The sequence below is a fragment of the Dasypus novemcinctus genome, chromosome 31 (assembly GCF_030445035.2).
Source record: "Dasypus novemcinctus isolate mDasNov1 chromosome 31, mDasNov1.1.hap2, whole genome shotgun sequence".
In the NCBI taxonomy this organism is placed as follows: domain Eukaryota; kingdom Metazoa; phylum Chordata; class Mammalia; order Cingulata; family Dasypodidae; genus Dasypus; species Dasypus novemcinctus.
The window spans coordinates 40,919,618-40,938,799 of NC_080703.1; the positions used below are offsets into that span (position 1 = coordinate 40,919,618).

Sequence of the window (19,182 nt, forward strand, 5' to 3'; positions counted from 1 at the left end):
CCTTTGTGCCTCCCCTAATGGACCTCTGGTTCGGCTTGCGCTGTCTGAAGGGCCATCACATCGAGGTGTTCCTGTAGATGTGGGAACCTCACTCAGATGCTGGATTGCTTATTCCTGGCTCCAAAAAGGAGAGGCCTCTTTGCTGCTACGGAAAAAGATCAAAGATCTCTGTCTGGAACCAGTAGCAAGTCAAAGAGACTTTCAAACAAGAGTCAAAGAGTAGAAGAAAATAAAATAGGTCTTAATTTATTTTAAACAATTCGCTAGCCTAGGTTCCCCAGGAGCCCTGGGCTGCAGAGAAGGTTTACTTCACAGGGAGCCAGTAAAGGACAAAAATGTAACATGAAACGGACCGAGGTCTCCAGGTGAAGGAGGCAGCCACAGCGTGTGTGACGGAAAGCAGCGGCAGCACCCTCGCTGCTCTCTAGCAGGCTCACGAGGGAGCCTGTTTCTGTGTTGAAAATGCCCTACACCCCCTGCTCCAGGTAATCTCTTCAGGCTCTCACACTGTCCTCTGACTTGCCGGAGTTCTAGTTCACACCGTCGCCACTTACAATGCCCATACTCCCCCCTTAGTGACAACCTCCACTGCTGAGCATCTGGCCCTGCCGCGTGCTGTTCTTGATGCTTTTGTGTCACCTCATCTTGATCAGTAGGTCCCTTTTAATACCCCTGCTTAGTTGATGAGGTAGTTAAGCGTAACCTTGACCTAACTAGCTCCAGGTTACACAACTAGAAAGTACCCTATGTGAATCTGAACACAGGCTTTTCTACTCAGGTTTGTGATTTTTTTCCCCCATTTCACTTCAATGTAATGCCCTCTTTATCTTCTTCAGGTTATTCCCACTCTGAGTTACTCAAATACTTTCTTTTTGTCATCTCTCTATTAAAAAATGTCAGCACCCTGTTGCTTTTCCTCAATTGGGAACTCTTCCCAGACTTGGCCACCTTTTCTCTTGTGCTTTTCTGCTCCCAGCCGACAGCAGTAGCTCATGGAATTCTCTTGTCCTTCTGATTCCCAGTTAGCACTTTATGCTTCCACGAAATGCTTACTTGCCTTCAGTGCTGCCCTGTCTTTCCTCCCAACTTGGTTACCTTGCAGCGGCCTTCCCTGCACCTCCTCTCCTCAGCATCCGTGTTCGGTCTCCTGTGACTGAATGCACTTGGCTATTGACTCCCAAAACGATACGCCCTTGACCCTTCCGTAGTTAGTGTGTATTACACTGCTTTGCTGCGGGTTTGCTCTTGGGGTTGTTGTATTTTCTTATGTTATAAACAATCATTTAAGCTTCTTTCAAGCAGGTACTCTGTCCTGTTTCTGTTTAACATTACCTCCAAGCACCTGGTAAAGTTTTTGTTCCAGAGAGCGGTTAAGCAATGCTACCTTTTGTTCCATCTGAAGTCTCCCTTTTAATCAGATAAAGCTGATAGTGTGGTCATGTATAATAGTGTGAATCCTGATCTTTGTACCAAGAACAAAAAGATAATGATTTCTTCACAAAGTTGGTACTTACAAAATCAAATTCTAGTTCTGGAAATCAAAAGGGCTAAAACAAAACAATCCCCTCTCCCCCAAAATAGGCTATAATTCATTTTGCTGAAAAAACTTTGCGTTTTCCATTTCTCCACCTTTAAGTAAGTGAATGTTTGAAATGTTTAAATGTTAGAGAGTACCATTTACCTCTGTGATGTAGCCATTCCCTTTCTGCCCCTTTCCTTCCCCCTTATCATAGCAGTTCAGCCAGGGGCAGAAATTGCATGGCAGGTGCCGGCTTGCACTGAAACCTAAGGCAGCCCTTGACACTGCTCAGGGGTGCGAGTGTGAGGATTATTCTTGAAACTGTGCTAGTCTGTTTCAGGCCAGTGTTTTCTTTTTTTCAGGTTTCCTGAAATGCAGTTTTTCCAACAAGAGAATGTGAGAAAAATTCTTACAGATGTTCTTTTCTGTTATGCTAGAGAAAACGAGCAGTTGCTTTATAAACAGGTAATGAAAATATCGTACAGGTGGCCTTCATTGACTCAAAATTTTCTATACAGCTTGACAAATGATAGAGCAATAATGTAGCCTTTATTGTATCCAGAGTTGTATGATAATGCTAAAGCAATCAAAAGAGCTGCTTGTCAGCTGCAGAGTGAGAAAAGTAAGCTCATTGAAGCACATATGCTTCTTCGTCATTAGAAGACATTCCACCAAATTGTCTTCTGTAAGACTGTTCAGTCTTTTCTTTCAACTTTTGGGAGTTTGTTTATAAACAGCCTCTTTGACGCCAATCTAGTAATAAAACTTTTCATAGTTTTAAGTATAAATATTGTTTCTAAGTACAACAATTCAAATAAATAAGTTTTTTTAAAAACTACATAAAAAGGAACTGTGTCCCATTATTCTTTAAATTTTACCAGTAATAGAACTTTCAGAAGTTCATATAATTTTTTCAGAATTTATATTTAGTTTATTTGTGATACTGTTATTTGACTCTTCCCATTGCTAAAGCAGAGATTGTTGAATTATGTATTTTTATTTAAATGCATATTAATATACAAAGAAATATTTAGGTTTTCTACTTAGGCTTATGTTATCCTAACAAAAATAGACATTGTGGGTTTTTTAATGTATTTTTCCAAATGTATATTAAATGGGAATTGAAACTGAATTCATAGATTCTCTAACAGTCAGATGTTATAACGTATGTTCAACTGATGCGCAACCAGTTTAATGTATTAAAAGACACCTCTATGGCCAAAGCAGTATATTTAATTTGAAATAAGCTTGATAGATTTGAAGATAGTACATCAAGTCAGAGTACAATTTCCTAAATACAACATTTGTTATGACTACCCAAGGGAACTAACTTCATCTTAGTTTTTATTAGTAATATAAATTTATATTAATTACATGCTGACCATATAAGCTTCTAGAATTAGAAATGGCAGAAATATATCCCTTTCAGAATGGTAACCAAAATTATAAAATGTCAAGCAGTAAATTTAAAAAGAAAGGTTCAGGAGCTGTATAGAAACTATCAATTTTGTAGATGGTTACAAAGCAAGAATTGAGTAAATAGAAAAATAAGGGAAGCGGATTTGGCTCAACTGATAGAGAGTCCGCCTACCACATGGGCGATACAGGGTTCAAACCCAGGGCCTCCTGACCCATGTGGTGAGCTGGCCCACGCAGTGCTGCCTCACAGGGGAGCCCACACACAAGGAGTGCGCCCTGTAAGGAGAACCGCCCAGTGCGGAAAAAATGCAGCCTGCCCAGGAATGGTGCCGCACACACACAGAGCTGACGCAAGATGACTCAACAAAAAAAAAGAGAGGCAGATTCCTGGTGCCGCTGACAAGGATCCAAGGGGACACAGAGGAACACACACAGCTAATGGACATAGAGAGCAGACAATGGGGTGGAAGGGAAGGGGAGAGAAAAAAAAAAATCTTAAAAAAAAAAGAAAAATAATACCATGTTCCTGGTTGGGAAGACTTTAAAGTATTAACCCTTTCCAGTTAATATAAATATACTGTCCTTCCAGTGAGAATCCCAGTGAGGTATGCGTTGGTTTTGTTTTGTTTTTTAAACTGGACACTAATTTTAAATTTAGCATCAAAAAGTTTTTTATAGTGATTTTAATGGAGATAATATATCTTAGTTGATAGTGGTAGTAGTTATTTTTATAATCATCATCATCATAATTATTATTGTCTTAACATAGCCACATAGCCACACAATTTAGGGAAGGGAAGAATGATAAACTTAGGTATTAAAACTTCTGTAAAGGTTCTGTGATAAAAGCAATATAATGGTAGTATGGGAATGGGCAAGTAGATCAGTGATTTGGCTAGGAATAGGTCCAATTATAAATGAGGTTTTGATATGATAAAATAGTTCCACTGAAAATAAAGTAATTCAATGGAAAAATACAAATATGCTAAATGGTATAGCATATTTGGCTAGAAATCTAGAAAAAAAAAGACATAAATATAAAAAGTAAAAGTATATAAATATGCTAGAAGAAAATTTAGGAATACTCTTCTACTATCTCAGAATAAAAAAAAGCTTCCCAAGCAAGATATGCTATCCAAAAGTCAGATACAAAGAAAGAAACAAAAAAGACTGAAAGGAAACAAATTATATCAGCATAGGATTTTTTTGGAAGCAAATAACAGAAGACCCAGCTCAAAAAAGCTTTAAATTGAATAGGTGCTGTTAATACACCAAGAAGTCAGGGCTAAAATCGTTCTCTGGTGCTAGTTTAGTACCTCGGAATCTTCAGGGATCCACGTTTCTTCCTACTGCTTTGCTTTCTTCTCTGTTGTTGGCTTTTGTCATCAAATTTATCCACTCTTTGTCCCCTTTCCTCATTCAAATATTTGAAAATACCTTACAATGAAAGATTCGACAATAGTGAATCAAGTCAGAATAAAATTATCCAGTTATACATTTTGTTTTCCTGTTTTTCTTTGTAGAAGTGAAAACATAGATTAAGACAGTCTTATAATTTAAGTTTCAGAGCAGAAATGTAATAACTGCACAGCCCCACCCTTTGTGATGTATGTGGCCCTGCTGCATTTACATGGACCACTAGACAAGAATCTGGAGGATCAGATTCTTGATTGTCTAGACAAAGTCAGCCAATTATTTAATTAAAACTATTAATTGATTCCTGATATCACATAAAAAGACAATTACCTCCGGTATATGCTTAAAATCCTATAGATTCTTTACAGTGAAATAACATGTTCCTGTAAAAGGACTGAGTGTTTAGCCAGATCAAATTTAAGAAAAAACCTTGAGTTTTATCACAAGCTGTTAAAGCTATTATTTTGTACTAGGTGACACCCCGTTTAACATCGACCATATTGTTAATAGTTATGGGATTTTATTGAATTAATGAGACTGTTATCATGTAGTAGAATGTCTTGCTGAGTTAATTGAAACTGCAGAGATTATATCAATGGTATTAATGAACTTTGACTGCCTGATGCCTCAGTTTAATAAAGACTGCTTGGTGGGCTAAATGAACACAGGCAGATAAAAGAACAGGTTCAATTTTGTGAGCCTACAGGCTGTTGATGAAGAAAACTTTGTTACCTTTATTTTCAACTGGCTTTATGTGACTACCAACAATCCAGCAGGGATAAAGGCTTTACAGAAATGCTGACAGTGTAGGTAGAAGCAAAATACGTATTTTGGGAAACAAGAATATACCAACAATACATTATTTTTTATTATGCTTTGTCAAATTTACAGCATATTGAATTTATGGCTGTGCTTTCTGAGTACATATATTTTCCTTTAAAATTATTTATATACTTGCCACTTGTAATTAATCAGTTTTTGCTTGTCTAGAATTGAGGACAGAACCAACAATATCCTTAAAGTCTATTTGAAAAAATGCCCATAATTAAGGTAGAAGTCAAAACTGGACTTGTTAAAGATTGTCGTAATGTCATTCTGCACTGTTCAGAGGACTCTTGATTTCCATTAATATACAGAACACCTTTATTTATTGATCTGGAAATTGAAATACAATTTAGAGTTGTTCTTTTCCCTTTTTTCTTATTGTAGTTCAATTTTTACCAGTGTGTTGATATATATTGAGTGCAAGCTGTTTAATTCATTCAGTTAACAGGTAATGCTGGACCAGTAGTAGGAGCTGGATTTAAAAAATGAATAAGCTGTCTCTTTCTCTCTCAGTATTCTATATAAACACACACATCACCTATCACAGTTGAGGATTGAAGTCGTTTCTATGCTTTTTTTATTAATATGTATCCTCCTCTCTGAACTGCAGCCTCCATAAAGATCAGGAACTTGTCCATTTCATTCACCTTGATGCCCATTACCTTACAGGCATTTGGAATAAATAAATCCTGTATGATGAAATAACATTGTAGAATCTGGAGAGAGTAGTGTCACAGAAACTATTAATTGGGAGGAGAGAGCTTTTAAAGAAGGTGGGAAGGTTCATTTAGACAGGAAAATTCTTATAATTCACACGTAATTCATTAGAAAATATATAAGGGGAAAGGATTTAAACATCTCCATAACCATCACCAAGAAAACCTAGTAACAAATATTTCTAGGAAGACCTAAACAGGGAATGGGTGTAGCTCATTGGCTGAGTGCTGGCTTCCCACGTAGAAGGTTCCAGGTTCAGTCACCAAATTCCCAGCCCCAGTACCTCAAAAAAAAAAAAAAAAAAAGACCCAAGCAGTTGTACCGATTTTTGGATTGGAAAATCCAGTGTTCTTGAAAATATGCATTGTCCTAAATTAATCTATACTTTTAATGCAATGCCTATTAAAAATTACAGTGCTTTGTGTAGTATTTTATGTAACAATGATTCTGTGAGTCACCTGGATGAAAAAATGAGATATAAAAAGCAAGATAATTTTGATAAAAGAATAGAAAATAAGGAGGATTAATACTAATAGAAATTAGAATATTTTAAAGCTCAAGTCATTAAAACAGTACATTTTTGGTTGAGAATATACAAACCAATGAAATGAGAGTAAAAGCCCGGAAAAAGTGCAAGCTAAACACTTTATTACAAAGGTGGCATTTCATATCTCTTAGGGAAAAGTTCTGGGTATTAAAGTAAATAGTAATTATTCAGTAAATTAGTTAAACTATTTTGGAATAAAAAAAATGCAGTGTCCTTAAGGCAAAAATTAAACTAATACTAAATGGGTGAAGAATTAACTGGAAAAAAGGAAACTATATACTTACCTCATCTCAGATAAAGAAGTTCCTTTTGCATATGAAAGACAAAAAGGAACCATTTAAGATGATTTATTGATTTGACTGTTTTAAAGTGTACAACTTCTGTGTTGTAATCAAAATTAAAAGGCAGTCATAATGGGAAAATATTTGTGAAAAATGACAAAGTTTTAATATTCTTAATTGATGAGCTATTACAAATCATCAGAAAAGAAGGAAAAACTTCATTAAGAATAAAGGACAGCTCATTAAGTATATAAAAGTGGCCAGTAAAACTTTTGAGTCCAGTCTCACTAGCATTTAAAGGAATTAAAACAACATTTTGACTGTGAAATTTACATGGAATTTTTAACAACTGTGAATATAAGTGAGGAATATGGTAAGATGGCAATTTTTAGGCTCTACAGTAAGGGTCCAATTTCTGGAGGCCAATTTAATTGTCTAGATCAGAGATGTTTAAAAATGTTTTTACCCTTTTATCCAGAAATGCTACTTCTAGGAACTTTATCCTAAGGAAGCAATCAGAAATAGACAAAAAGATGGTCACAAGGATATATATATGTATATCAGAGTATTAAATTTCCCCTTCCTTTCCTCCTTTCCTCCCTTCCTCCCTTCCTCCCTTCCTCTTATTTGTTCCTTTCTCCTCTCTTTCTTTCTCTTTCATTCTTTTATTCATTTTTTCTTTGTCTTTCTCTTTTTTTCCTTCCTCTCCTCCCTTCCCCTCTTTTCTGTCATTTTCTACAATTGGTACATTAATAAGTCAAATAACGTACTTTTTGAAGCAACTTGAGATTTTTCTAGGAGAATAAATCCCTCGTGAAAATTTTTAAAGCGCAGTTATCAATGCTTAATTCAATTCTTTTTGGTTCTCTGCCCTGTACTTAAAAGGAATAGTCTTTTCAAGGTTTGGTAGGTGAGATGGTTATCTAAAAAGATTAATGCATCCTAATTTGTCCTACATTACAGGAAAATTGTGAATTAGAAATTATTTTGTGAAAAGGTTATTAAGTCCTTCTAATTCAGTGTTGGTGTTAATGTATAAATGAACTTGTTAAAGTTTACTTTTGTATTATTTTTGTGATAAGAATAATACAATACCTAAGAATAAGACAATACTACTAGACTGTGCAGAGGAGTAACACTACATTTCAATTTCCAGCTTACATGAAACCTTTTGTAATTAGATCAGCAAAAATATCTCTCCTCTCTGCTCCCATATTTTATTTTTATTTTCTCTAAGGATGGTATTTTTCTTATCTCTTTGTAAAAGATCATTTTTAGTTATTAAGCAAAAGGAAAATGATAATTTGTGGACTGTCAGAGGTAGAAAGGAGGTAATCTATTCTTAAATGACTAAAACCTGTCTTTTGATGCTTAAGGGGGGAAAATCTCAATAGAGAAAGGCACTAATGTAGAATACCTTATTTACCCACAATGAAGGATAAATAATGGGCTTTTATAATACCCTTTTAAAGACAACTTAGTAACTAAGGTTATACCTTTTTGTTTCTGTAACTATTTATGCAATCTGTAGGTGAACCCCAATATAAAGAAAATGAAAATTGTGTTGGTGAAATCACTAAATAAATTGCAAATTAACCTCCTAGTTTAAGTACACATGGGAAAAATTGCAATAGACTTATGATTAAACATGTTAAAAATAATATTTTTAAAACTTTATTTTCTATCAAACCTGCTAAAGATTTTTTCTTTTCTTAACCAACATTTCCAGTTAGCTGACTTCAGCTCTTCCTAAACCTACAGACATCTTAATTTTGAGCCATTATATAATGAAAACATTGGATGTAATTTCCTTCGGTCTACAGTTCTTAGTTGCCCTTCTTACTGCAGATCTTTACACTGTAGCTCATGATTATAATTTGCATAAATGAAATTCATATTTATGAGTACAGATCTTGAAGCAACTGACAGGTGCAAGGTTGTCTACCATGCCAATTTATTGTTTGTGTGTCATTTAAAAGAGAACTGCTCTACATGTTTTAAAGAAGAATAAATGCTGCGGTTGAATTGGAACCAAATTCTAAAAGTACATAAAATCTCTCCTTGTAGCTTTTGTTTTTGTTTCTCTGTATACTATACCAATGTTGCTGGCGGCTCCCAGCTGAAGGAGCAAGTGCTGAGCTTACCCTGTGCAGCAGTGGGCCTCGGCATCCAGCCTCTCATTCCCCCGCTCTTCTGTTTCAGGGCATGCATGAACTCTTAGCACCCGTAGTCTTCACTCTCCACTGTGACCACCAGGCTTTCCTACATGCCAGTGAGTCTGCACAGCCCAGGCAAGTTTTTATAGATGCTCTGTCTGTTCAGTTCCTCTATGTTCTTTTTTACCTTAAAATCTTTTAAATTGAAAGGACTTCTAATTTTTGTAAGTTGTAAACATTTGGCTGTGTTTCATGTGGCTAATTAGAAGTATATTTTTTAAAGTTATGTAGCAAATTTGGAGTAATAATGTGTCTGAGAATCTTTGGTCTGTATATGGGGGTCAAGAAAAAGAAATTTTTGTTGTCATGGTAAGTGCAAATAATATTCGTATATATTGCCTTCTAGTGAGCCATTCTTTCACTATTAGCTGTGTGTGAACCTTATCTGTGAGATACTTTTTCCTCCCCAGGTTTTACTCAGCTAAGTTTATAAATAGGGAATCAGTGCCACACAGAGCCCATCTATAAATAAACAAAAGTGAATTCGCATGTTTTTGAGATGCATTGATTTTTTTCCCAGAAAAATAACTTTATAATTGCATTTCACGTAGGTTAATTATTAGAATTTATTTACTGACTTAAGATACCCCAACTGATGGACCAGAGAGTCAACCCAGAATTATATTGGCAATGAATTGTACAGAATTGTCAAAATTTGTCACGAGCAGTCTAAGGCTAACCCATCTATGTACAGGAAAGAAAAAAACAAAACGCATAATGTTTCATATGTTTATTGATATCAGCTTTATTAATGAAATACAGCTATTCATTTTGCTGAGCAAATATATATTAGATCTGTTGTTAAATTAATTTTTGTCTGCTAGTTTTCAGGTTAGTATTTTCAAGTTTCCCTTGAGCTTTCATAATTTTAATGAGTTATTGGATCTTGACAATAGTAGCCATATCTTAATTGCCTTTGCTTCAGTTACTTCTTAAGTATGATAATAAAAGGATAAAGTTAGTATTGGTATCATTTTTTCATGCCACTTTTATCATCAAACAATGGTATGCAGAATGTACTTCACATGAAAGTATAAATAATTGAAAATAGCTTTTAAGTAAGTTGCACATGCTTCTTCAGCTATTTCAATCCAAAAAGAAGTAAAAGCAACACTAGGTTCTACCACTGATTATTTGCTGTTAAATTATAAGAAAAGCAGAAGCTATTAAAAATCAATATTTTGACATTGCGTATTTAACCACTAACTGATTTGTTTAGTTTTGCTTTGGACAAGTGTTAGAATATGGAGTAATCAATTATTTTAGATCAAGCATATTCACATATATTGTAAACTTTTGTATTTGTTACTTGAAATAATAGTTACTTCATTGTGGTATAAACATTACTTTGTTTTTTATTTTTACAGAAAGAAAGGATTTAATTTGTTAATGGAGTTGCTCTTTTCATTGAAAAAGGCTATTTAAAATTTTTTTTTATTTTTAAAGAAGCATTAGATTATATAAATATTACATTAAAAATGTAGAGGATCCCATTTACCCCACTCCCTCTCCGTCCCACACTACCCCACAGTAACAAGGTCCTCCAGTCCTGTGGTGTAGTTGTTCCAGTTGATGAACACGTGTGGAAGCATGGCTACTAACCATGGGCTCTAGTTTTCATTTGTGCATTATATGAAAGCTGGCTGGTGAGTGTGGAATAAGGCACCTCTGCTTCCCCTTTGATTTAAAAAAATTACACATTTTGATTGCTTGTTTTGCTTTTTTTAAGTGAGGAAATGAAAACTCTCTTGAACCCTGAATATCTGGAACATGATGCTTAGTAAGTACAAAACTTGTACTTCTACAGAAAGTTTGTTTTATTCTTTTGTACCACCCTTACTTTAATGAAAGTTTAATATTAGCATTATATGATTTTTCTACTTTCCAGTGCAATGTTCTCACAACTCATGGAAACTGCTGAACCTTGGTTTTCTACTTTTGAGCATGATGGTCAAAAGGTAAATTTTACAGTACATATCTTTTCAATGTATTTGATGAACAAATGATTTCAGTAAGTAACAACAAGCAATCAGAGAATAAAAGCCACTATTATTGCTTTAACAGAAAAATGGCATAGGAAAATACCTATGTAAGAGAGTGAGCTGGAGGTCTAAACCATATCACTAATTATATTGGCATATGTACAAAGATTACATAAAAGATTTTACATAAACAAATTAGAAATTTTCCTTTATGTGTATGTGTGTATTATCTGTGAAGTGCAACTTATTACTTACAAAACTGTTTATAAGCTTTAACATATAAGTGCCTCTACCTTTTTGATCCATTGCTAACCAAGTGAGCTGAACATTGTTACTGAAGTACATAGATAAAATTGGTAGCAAATAGATTGTTTTACTTTCATTAATGCATCACTATTGAATTTACACATTTAGCATCCATGTACCTTACTGTTACTTTCTCTTGTCCTTATTTTTTAACTATATTTTAATTGTGATATAATTCATATACAGTAACAAATACCTTTTTAAAGTGTACAGCTCAGTGGTTTTCAGTATTTTCACTAGGTTGTACAAATATTACCACTAATTCCAGAACATGCAGTTATGCCAAAAAGCAACTCTGTATCCTTTAGCAGTCATTCTCCATTCCCTCTTTCCTAGAGACCCTAGAAACTAGTCTGCTTTCTGTCTCAATGAATTCCCCTATTGTGAAAATTTCCTATAAATGGAGTCATACAATAGGTAGTCTTTTGTGTCAGACTTCTTTCACTTAGCGTAATGTTTTCAAGATTTATCCATGTTGTAGCATGTATCAGTACTTCATCCTTTTTATGGCTAATATTCTATTGCATGGATATTACAATACCACATTTTGTTTGTCCATTCATTAGTTGATGGACCTTTGGATTATTTCCACTTTTTGGCTACTGTCAACATTGGTGTACAAGTTTTTGGGTGAACTTATGTTTTCTTTTGGTGTATACCTAGGAGTAGAGTTGCTGGATTAACTAATTTTTAACAAGCAAATATGCTAACTTGTGGTCATTGTGGTCTTTTCCTTGTTATTACATGTTATTGGGAAAATTGTAGATTCCTCTGGCAAGGCATATTGTTAAAAGTATTTGGTGTATTATTTCTAATATGGTTAATTTCCTTTATATTGGTATAAGTGATTGCATTCTCGTTAGAATGCAATCTCTTCATTACACATCTTAATTATTGAAATGTGTATCTCATGCTGTTTATACCTTTGGCCTACGTCAGAGTTTGGCAGAGCACACCTGCATGCCAGTCTGGCCGGCTTTTTGTTTTTAACAGCTCATAAAGTGAGAATGGTTTTACATTTGTAAATGGTTGGGGGAAAAACAAAAATAAGAGTAATATTTTGTGACACATGAAAACTACATAAAATTCATATTTCCATGTCCATGAATAAAGTGTTTTTGGAACACAGCCATGCCTAAAACATTTGCTGTCTGGTCCTTTAGAGAAGAAGTTTCCAACCCCTAAAGTCTTCCTTGGGCAGTATGTCCATTTGTTACATTCTGTAAGGACTGTTGGAGGTGAAATCTGCTATAAGCAAAAGTGATTAACTATGCTGTATTTTGGAGCAATAACTTTATGTTCTTGGCAGGCAATATGATAAAATCATAGAATCATGTGAACATCAAAATTCTGGAGGGTTACTCTTTTAGTTTATGTAACTATTATGTCACTGTTACTGATTCAACTTCATGAAAGTGGCTAAGACAGCACGAAAAAAGTATTTTATTCAGAAACACGTAGGTGTAACTTCTGAACAATTATTTTAAATTGCCTTCATATATCAAAGAATAGTATATTCCTAAAACACATGTCTAGTGACTCTCTTTTCATTCTCCCCGTTCAGGTCTAATTTCTTTGAGAAGTCAGTACATCATTGTGCATGCTGCTTGCCTCAGCATTCTTTTCATAGTAAGACTTTCTTGATGAAGGAAGCAGTGCATTGTCATTCCTGTAACAAACAGTTTGTGAACTGGCACTGATCTGTATACCAAGTATTTAAAAAATGAAATATTTAGAAACTATTTAGAAAACTAAAATATTTTCTAGTTTTATTGATAGTTATAGCTATCCAATGTTATCATATTTGATAAAAAAAAGAATACCACTCTTTTTTAACATAAGAAATCCTGAGAATAAAGAAATATTTGACATTAACTTTATCTTCTCTTGTGATTTTACCATTAGATGAGATAAAGTGTTGAGTATTTAAACAGTATTGAACATTACTTTTGAGTTTCTTAGTTTTAAGAGATTTTATTGTAAGTGTTTTAAGCAGAGGGGAAATCTTTTCAAGTACAGTTTATATAAGCCTATAGTTTTTAGTAGAATGCACATGGGTCCTATCAAGTATTTGAAAAATGGGCTTCACGTGCTGCTGATGTAATGACAATTCATTCTTTTCAAACTCAAAATTGACTGTATGATTTCATTGTTAAACACTTCTTTAAACACTGATTTAGAATTATCTCCACACCAAGTGATGAAATTTCTATAAAAGTATGTTTATCTAGAACCCATAAAGATGACTAGATATAGTGATCTATTTTCCATGTAATTGGTAGAAACCCCACCTGAACCCGTGCCTCCATCCCACATTGACTAGTTAGTATCCAGCCATTCAGGGGTCTCCATTTCAGAAACACTGCGGGACCAAAATGCTTAAAATATTTGATTGATCATTTGTAAGGAAACTTGGCTTCAGACTAAACGCTATCTTTTGAATATGGATGGTATGTTGCAATTAACATGAATCTAAAAAAAAATAATTATTTCAAGTAATAGCAATAAGAAAAAAATTTTAATGGGGTTAATTTTGTTTTCAGGAGGTACCAGGCATTGAACCCAGGACCTCGTACGTGGGAAGCAGGAGGCACTCAATCACTTCCACAGGGGTTAAATTTTAAAATAAAACAGTCTTTCATTTGAAGATAACTCTAGATATTACAAAATCATGAAACACTACCTCAAGTGTTTTTTTTAATAAATGACCACAGTAGGCAGCATTATATAAATTAATACAAAGTAATTAAGCCATAAAATTAATATGGCCTTATAGTCTTTGGGTGGATACTGTAGGGAATACAGGAGAAGGCATTTCTTTCTAAGACTTGAAATTGTCCTGGAAAGGAAAATGGAGCTTTTTCTAGGAAATTCTCCTTATATTAACACATACCTTCCTTCTACCAGCCTGCTTAGTTGCTCTTCTCACATGGAATTCTAATGTTCTTTTTCTGTATAGGAACTTTGCTTCCTTTGTCTTTGCATCCCAGAATCTGGTCCAGTGATGAAAAGATAATTCTCCTTTTAGAGATCTTACAGGTTATGAGAGGAGAAAAGTAGTAAAGGATGTTGTGATAGCAGAGAGGACGTTAAAGAAACAGGACAGGGAAGGCTTCCTGAAAGACCTGGCACTTGAACTAAACCTTGAAGTCTGCTGGAGCATGCCTCAGTGGAGGTGATGGGGCCCTATTAAAGAGGTATAGGATAGACAGTTTGGCATAATCTAATTTATGGATAGATCACCTTGAATTTTAGAGGATGGATTTAAAAGCAGACAACATTAGAAGCAGGGAGACCAACCAGAAAGAAATGATTAGGGTCTCAAACCAGACAGTGACAGTAGGGCTGCAGAAAAGGGGTAGAAGTAAGAGTTGTTGGGGATCTAAACTTGGCAGACTAGATTTTTATTGGGGAATGGGTTAAGGTGGACATGATAAAAAGAACATATTTTGAGCAAATTATGATGAGCTTGGTTTTAGGCCTGTTGACTTTGAGACCCTTGTGATAATCCAGGATTGCTTGCCTACATTTGCATTTATGGGATGCATTCAAGCTTTAGGCTAAGAGTACAGATCAGTAAGTCTTTGGAAAGTGGGTATTGATTGAAGCAGTGTGTATGACTGAGATCACACAGGGATAGTGTGTAAGTAGAGAATAAAATTCAGACCAAAACTATGAAAAAGCCACATTGGAGAAGCAGCAAGGCAAATTTCAGCTAGAGATATAGACTGGGAATATGTGATAGGAAGAAAATTCAAGAGTGAGTAGTGATACAATAGCCAGGTTGGTGAAAGATAGAAATAGAGGGTCAAAGGTCAGAATAAAGATTGGACATAATCTCTCAGGGGAATCATCAGACTTGAGAAAGGGCAGCTGAAGTGCATGTGAAAGCGTTACAAGGCACTAGAGATCTCTCTCTCAGCGTGAAACGTGAGTGACAGGAAGGGCGGCTGTAGGAGGCCCACCGTAGTGGTATTGTTGCTTTAAGTCACCTGTACACACAGTCTGGAGAGTTTCATTCATTTATTTTTTTTCTTCTTCTTTATTTTCTTTTAAATTTTACATTAAAAAAATATGAGGTCCCCGTATACCCCCCACCCACGCCACCCCTCCCACATCAACGAACTCTTCCATCATTGCGGCACATCCACTGCACCCGGTGAATACATTCTGGAGAACCACTGCCGCACAGGGACAGTGTCCACACTGTAGTCCACACTCTCCCCCAGGCCAGCCAGTGGGCCACGGCAGGACACACAGCGTCCAGCATCCGTCCCTGCAGCACCACCCAGGACGGCTCCAAATCCTGAAAATGCCGCCACAGCGTATCTCTTCTTCCCTCTCTGTCTGGAGAGTTTTAGAATCTTTTTACTCAGCTATTTAAATTAGCCAAAGGATGCTTAGAGAACATCTTCTCCATTACATTTTTCCTTTATTTCCTGCCTTTTATCGTTTTGAGAGCTAGGTGCTAACTCAGAGTCACACAGTTTTCATTTGCTGTTCCCATGTTTTCAGTTTTATGCAATGAGAAATATGTTTCCATTAAAGTAATCCATTTATGGCTGTTCCAGTACTCTGTCTAATTAGATAAACTGGCCATGAGCAAATGGACGACAGTGGTTATCACTGCCACTAGACAGAATTATCTTGTAAAACTTAATGTCACAAGAGAAACTGGTCAAAGGAAATACAGGTGGAGAAACATTAGGAGGCTTATTCTGGCCATTGCCGTATGAGCACAATCGTCATTTGATCAGCATATGATTCCAAATTTTAAGCATTTGTTGTGAGATAATTGAAGTAGTTGTTGGTTCTTATTTAAACTCCCACTGATAAATAGATTCAAGAATTATGTCCATATTTTTATTCCATATTGAAATAATACATGTTCCATTTTCCATGTCTTTATGCTTTTAGGGTAAAGAAACTCTGATGACCCCCATCCCATTTGCTAGGCCACAGGATTTAGGACCAACAATTGCTATTGTTACTAAAGTCAACCAGATCCAGGATCATCTATTGAAGAAGCATGATATTGAGCTTTACATGCACTTGAACAGACTAGAAATTGCTCCACAGATATATGGGTTGTAAGTATGAAGTTTAAATGTCAGCTCTTCTTAATTATGATTTATGGTGGTTCCTGTACGGTCTCAGGTCCTTTGAAGTAAGAACAAGGACTTTTCCAGCTCCATTTCATTTCGTACCCCTACTCTATACTTGGGCCAGTCTTGGTGCTCATTACTTTCTTGTAGAGTGTCTAATCTAATATTCTCACCAATCCTTTTAATTGGGTACAGATGAAGAAACTAAGGGTTACACTAAGCTTACACATTAAATGGTCAAGTCGTAATGCAAATGCAAACAGATTTGCTACATAATTTGTGGGGCCCAGTGCAGAATGAAAATGTAAGATCCTTATTAAGAATTAGTAATAATTTCAGGATGGAACAGTAGATCATTAAACCAAGTGTGGAGCCCTTCTAAGTGCAGGGCCTTGTGCAGCCTCACAGGCCACACACCTGTGAAGCCAGCCCTGAACCCAGGTAATCCCCAAAATGTCCATGTGTTTCCCTTTCATCGCATGATCTTCTGCTCTACTCTAGAGGTGGATTTCTGTCAGTAAGAGAGATGTGTGCCCTCGACTCTCACGTCCCCCACTCCCCAGTGAGTATGATGTATAATCTACTCCAGCCGCATAACTTGCCTAACATCCTACAGCAGAGGAATAGGAAGCCTGTCTCTCCTCCCATCTGGCAGGTGCGAGAACTGAGGATTAGGGACTCTGGCCAGAGCAGCTTCTCCATGCACAGTCACAGGGTGAGGGAGTGGGGGGAATCCAGTGAAAGGTGGAACAGGACTGGGAATTCACATCGCTGTGGTTTATAAGATGTGTAGAAGATTGGCAATGAAGATGTGTTAGTGACTGAGCTAGCTACATGGTGTCACGGGCAGCAGAGAGCCTTTAAATGGAAGCAGGGCGTCCATCTTCAGTGCTGAGCATTTCCTTGGTAGATGTTTTCTGCAGGACCCGACTCTTGACTAGGGAAAAGATGGAAAATTGAGAGGATATTATTGTTTATATATATGATGCCCAATAAATAAATATAAAATCATTATTTTAATGACAAAGAATCTCAAATGAGTAAAAAATTGAGGACTAGAACAGAGGCTGTTTAACCCAGAATAAAAAGTATCAATGAGTGTCTTATTTATGTCCTCATGTTACCCAGAGGCCTTCACTAATGCTAATTCTCAGGTGTTTTTCTTCACTGGAAGCACCAAACTGTGATTGATGAAGTCTGTCCTCTTCTTGTAATGCTACTTCCTTTCATTCCTGTGACTTCGGCTTGACTGCATGTTGCGAGTGGTTCCATCATTCCTATTGGAATGAGAATGTTGCATCTAACGTGGGTATCAGACAATAGTAGCGGTTATTAGTGAATTGCTCCTTACACTTCTGAGTATAGCTAATACATTTGTGAATGTAGATATAAATTTTTATTTTAAAATAGCTAGTAGCAGGGTGAGGAGTTAAACTCTGTATACCTCTCCACTATCACTAAAAGAGTTGATATACTTAAATACATTACTAAGGTCTAGAAATTGTTCTTAAAGCATAAAAGAAATGAGGTATGGCATGCTCATCATATCTTTGAAATGCTCTGTAATTTTTTGTCTCTTTGCCTTAGCTATGCTTTACAATGCAATGATGATGGCATTGGTTTGGATGCCATAATTTATAACCAGCATATTCCAGTTTCCTTTTCAAACATGCTTCCATCGGTTTTTTTCTTCATCGTAATAAGTCATAGAACTACTTTGACATCTCACCATCATCTTCCCAATAAAACTCCATGAACCATGGCATAATTAATCCTTCCAACTTTATTTATTAGTAATAATGGCTATATCAGTGCTAGTAATGGCTCTAACTGCCTCATTTCTCCCCCTCTTCCTTATTTTTTTTCATTTTTTCAATTTGGCCTTTATTATATTTCTGATGCAAGGATTTTCCTTACTGTCTTCACTTATTTGTTATTTATTATTATTGTATGAAAGACCAGAATGCTTGAGTTTTCCTATGCTACTATTTGCTAGCCTGTGCTGTACTACCCATGTGTTCATTTCCTTTTGATGACTATTAGAAACTTTGGGGCTGAAGAATAATATGAGGAAAACATAAAATCATAGTTAGAGGTACAGGTTTTGAAATGAAACAGACCTATTTGACCACTTTGAACCTTGGTTTCTTCATCTCTGAAATGGGGCTTAAAAATAATGGTGCAAACTTGTGGCAGTTGGAAATTATTTTATGAATCCCGTAAGAGCAATATTGTTGGTAAACTATTCCTCTAGGTGTGATACCCTTTGATTGTGTTAAATTCAGTTGAGGGTCCTTTGATTAGATTACTTGTTAAGATCTCTTTAGGGCATCAGTGAGACACGACTCAGGTTGAGTCTCTGCCCCCTTGCGGGGTCATTTATAAACAGAGACACAGACTCACTCCCTCAGACAGACACAGGAAAAGGAAGCTGCCGTGTTTGATCCTGCTGTGTGAGAGAGGGGACTGCTGAAGCACAAAGCCCGGAGCGGCTGGGCCCGCAGAGCAGCTCCCCCGGAGGTGGGGAGCCCAGAGGGGAAGGCTGAAACCTCAGCAGAGATCAGCGGCCACTCACCTCCCACGTGGCCACACGGCATCAACAGTAGCTGACTGCAGTGAGAAAGCACCTTTGATGCTTCTCGGTTTAGAGTTTTGACAGTCTTGGAACTGCAAGCTTTTACCCCAAACGAATACCCTTTGTAAAAGCCATCCCATTTCTAGTACTTTGCATCGGCACCCCTTTAGCAAACTAAAACACGACTTCATTAGATACATGGGAGAATCAAATCATAATGTCCAAAAAGCATAGTGCTCAGTACGTAGAAAGCATTCAATATAGGTTTGGAAGT

The 19,182-nt window shown here is 36.1% G+C and overlaps 1 protein-coding gene across 1 annotated transcript in view; it reads left to right on the forward strand.

Moving 5' to 3' along the window:
* Nucleotides 1-19,182, forward strand: part of TBC1D5 (TBC1 domain family member 5) — a 589,141-nt gene that overhangs the window by 363,486 nt on the left and 206,473 nt on the right. Inside the window, exons 11-15 of the mRNA XM_058290770.2 lie at nt 1,882-1,984; nt 8,927-9,015; nt 10,670-10,720; nt 10,829-10,898; nt 16,146-16,318. Coding sequence (XP_058146753.1) covers nt 1,882-1,984; nt 8,927-9,015; nt 10,670-10,720; nt 10,829-10,898; nt 16,146-16,318 — 486 coding nt within the window. The remainder of the gene's footprint in view (nt 1-1,881; nt 1,985-8,926; nt 9,016-10,669; nt 10,721-10,828; nt 10,899-16,145; nt 16,319-19,182) is intronic.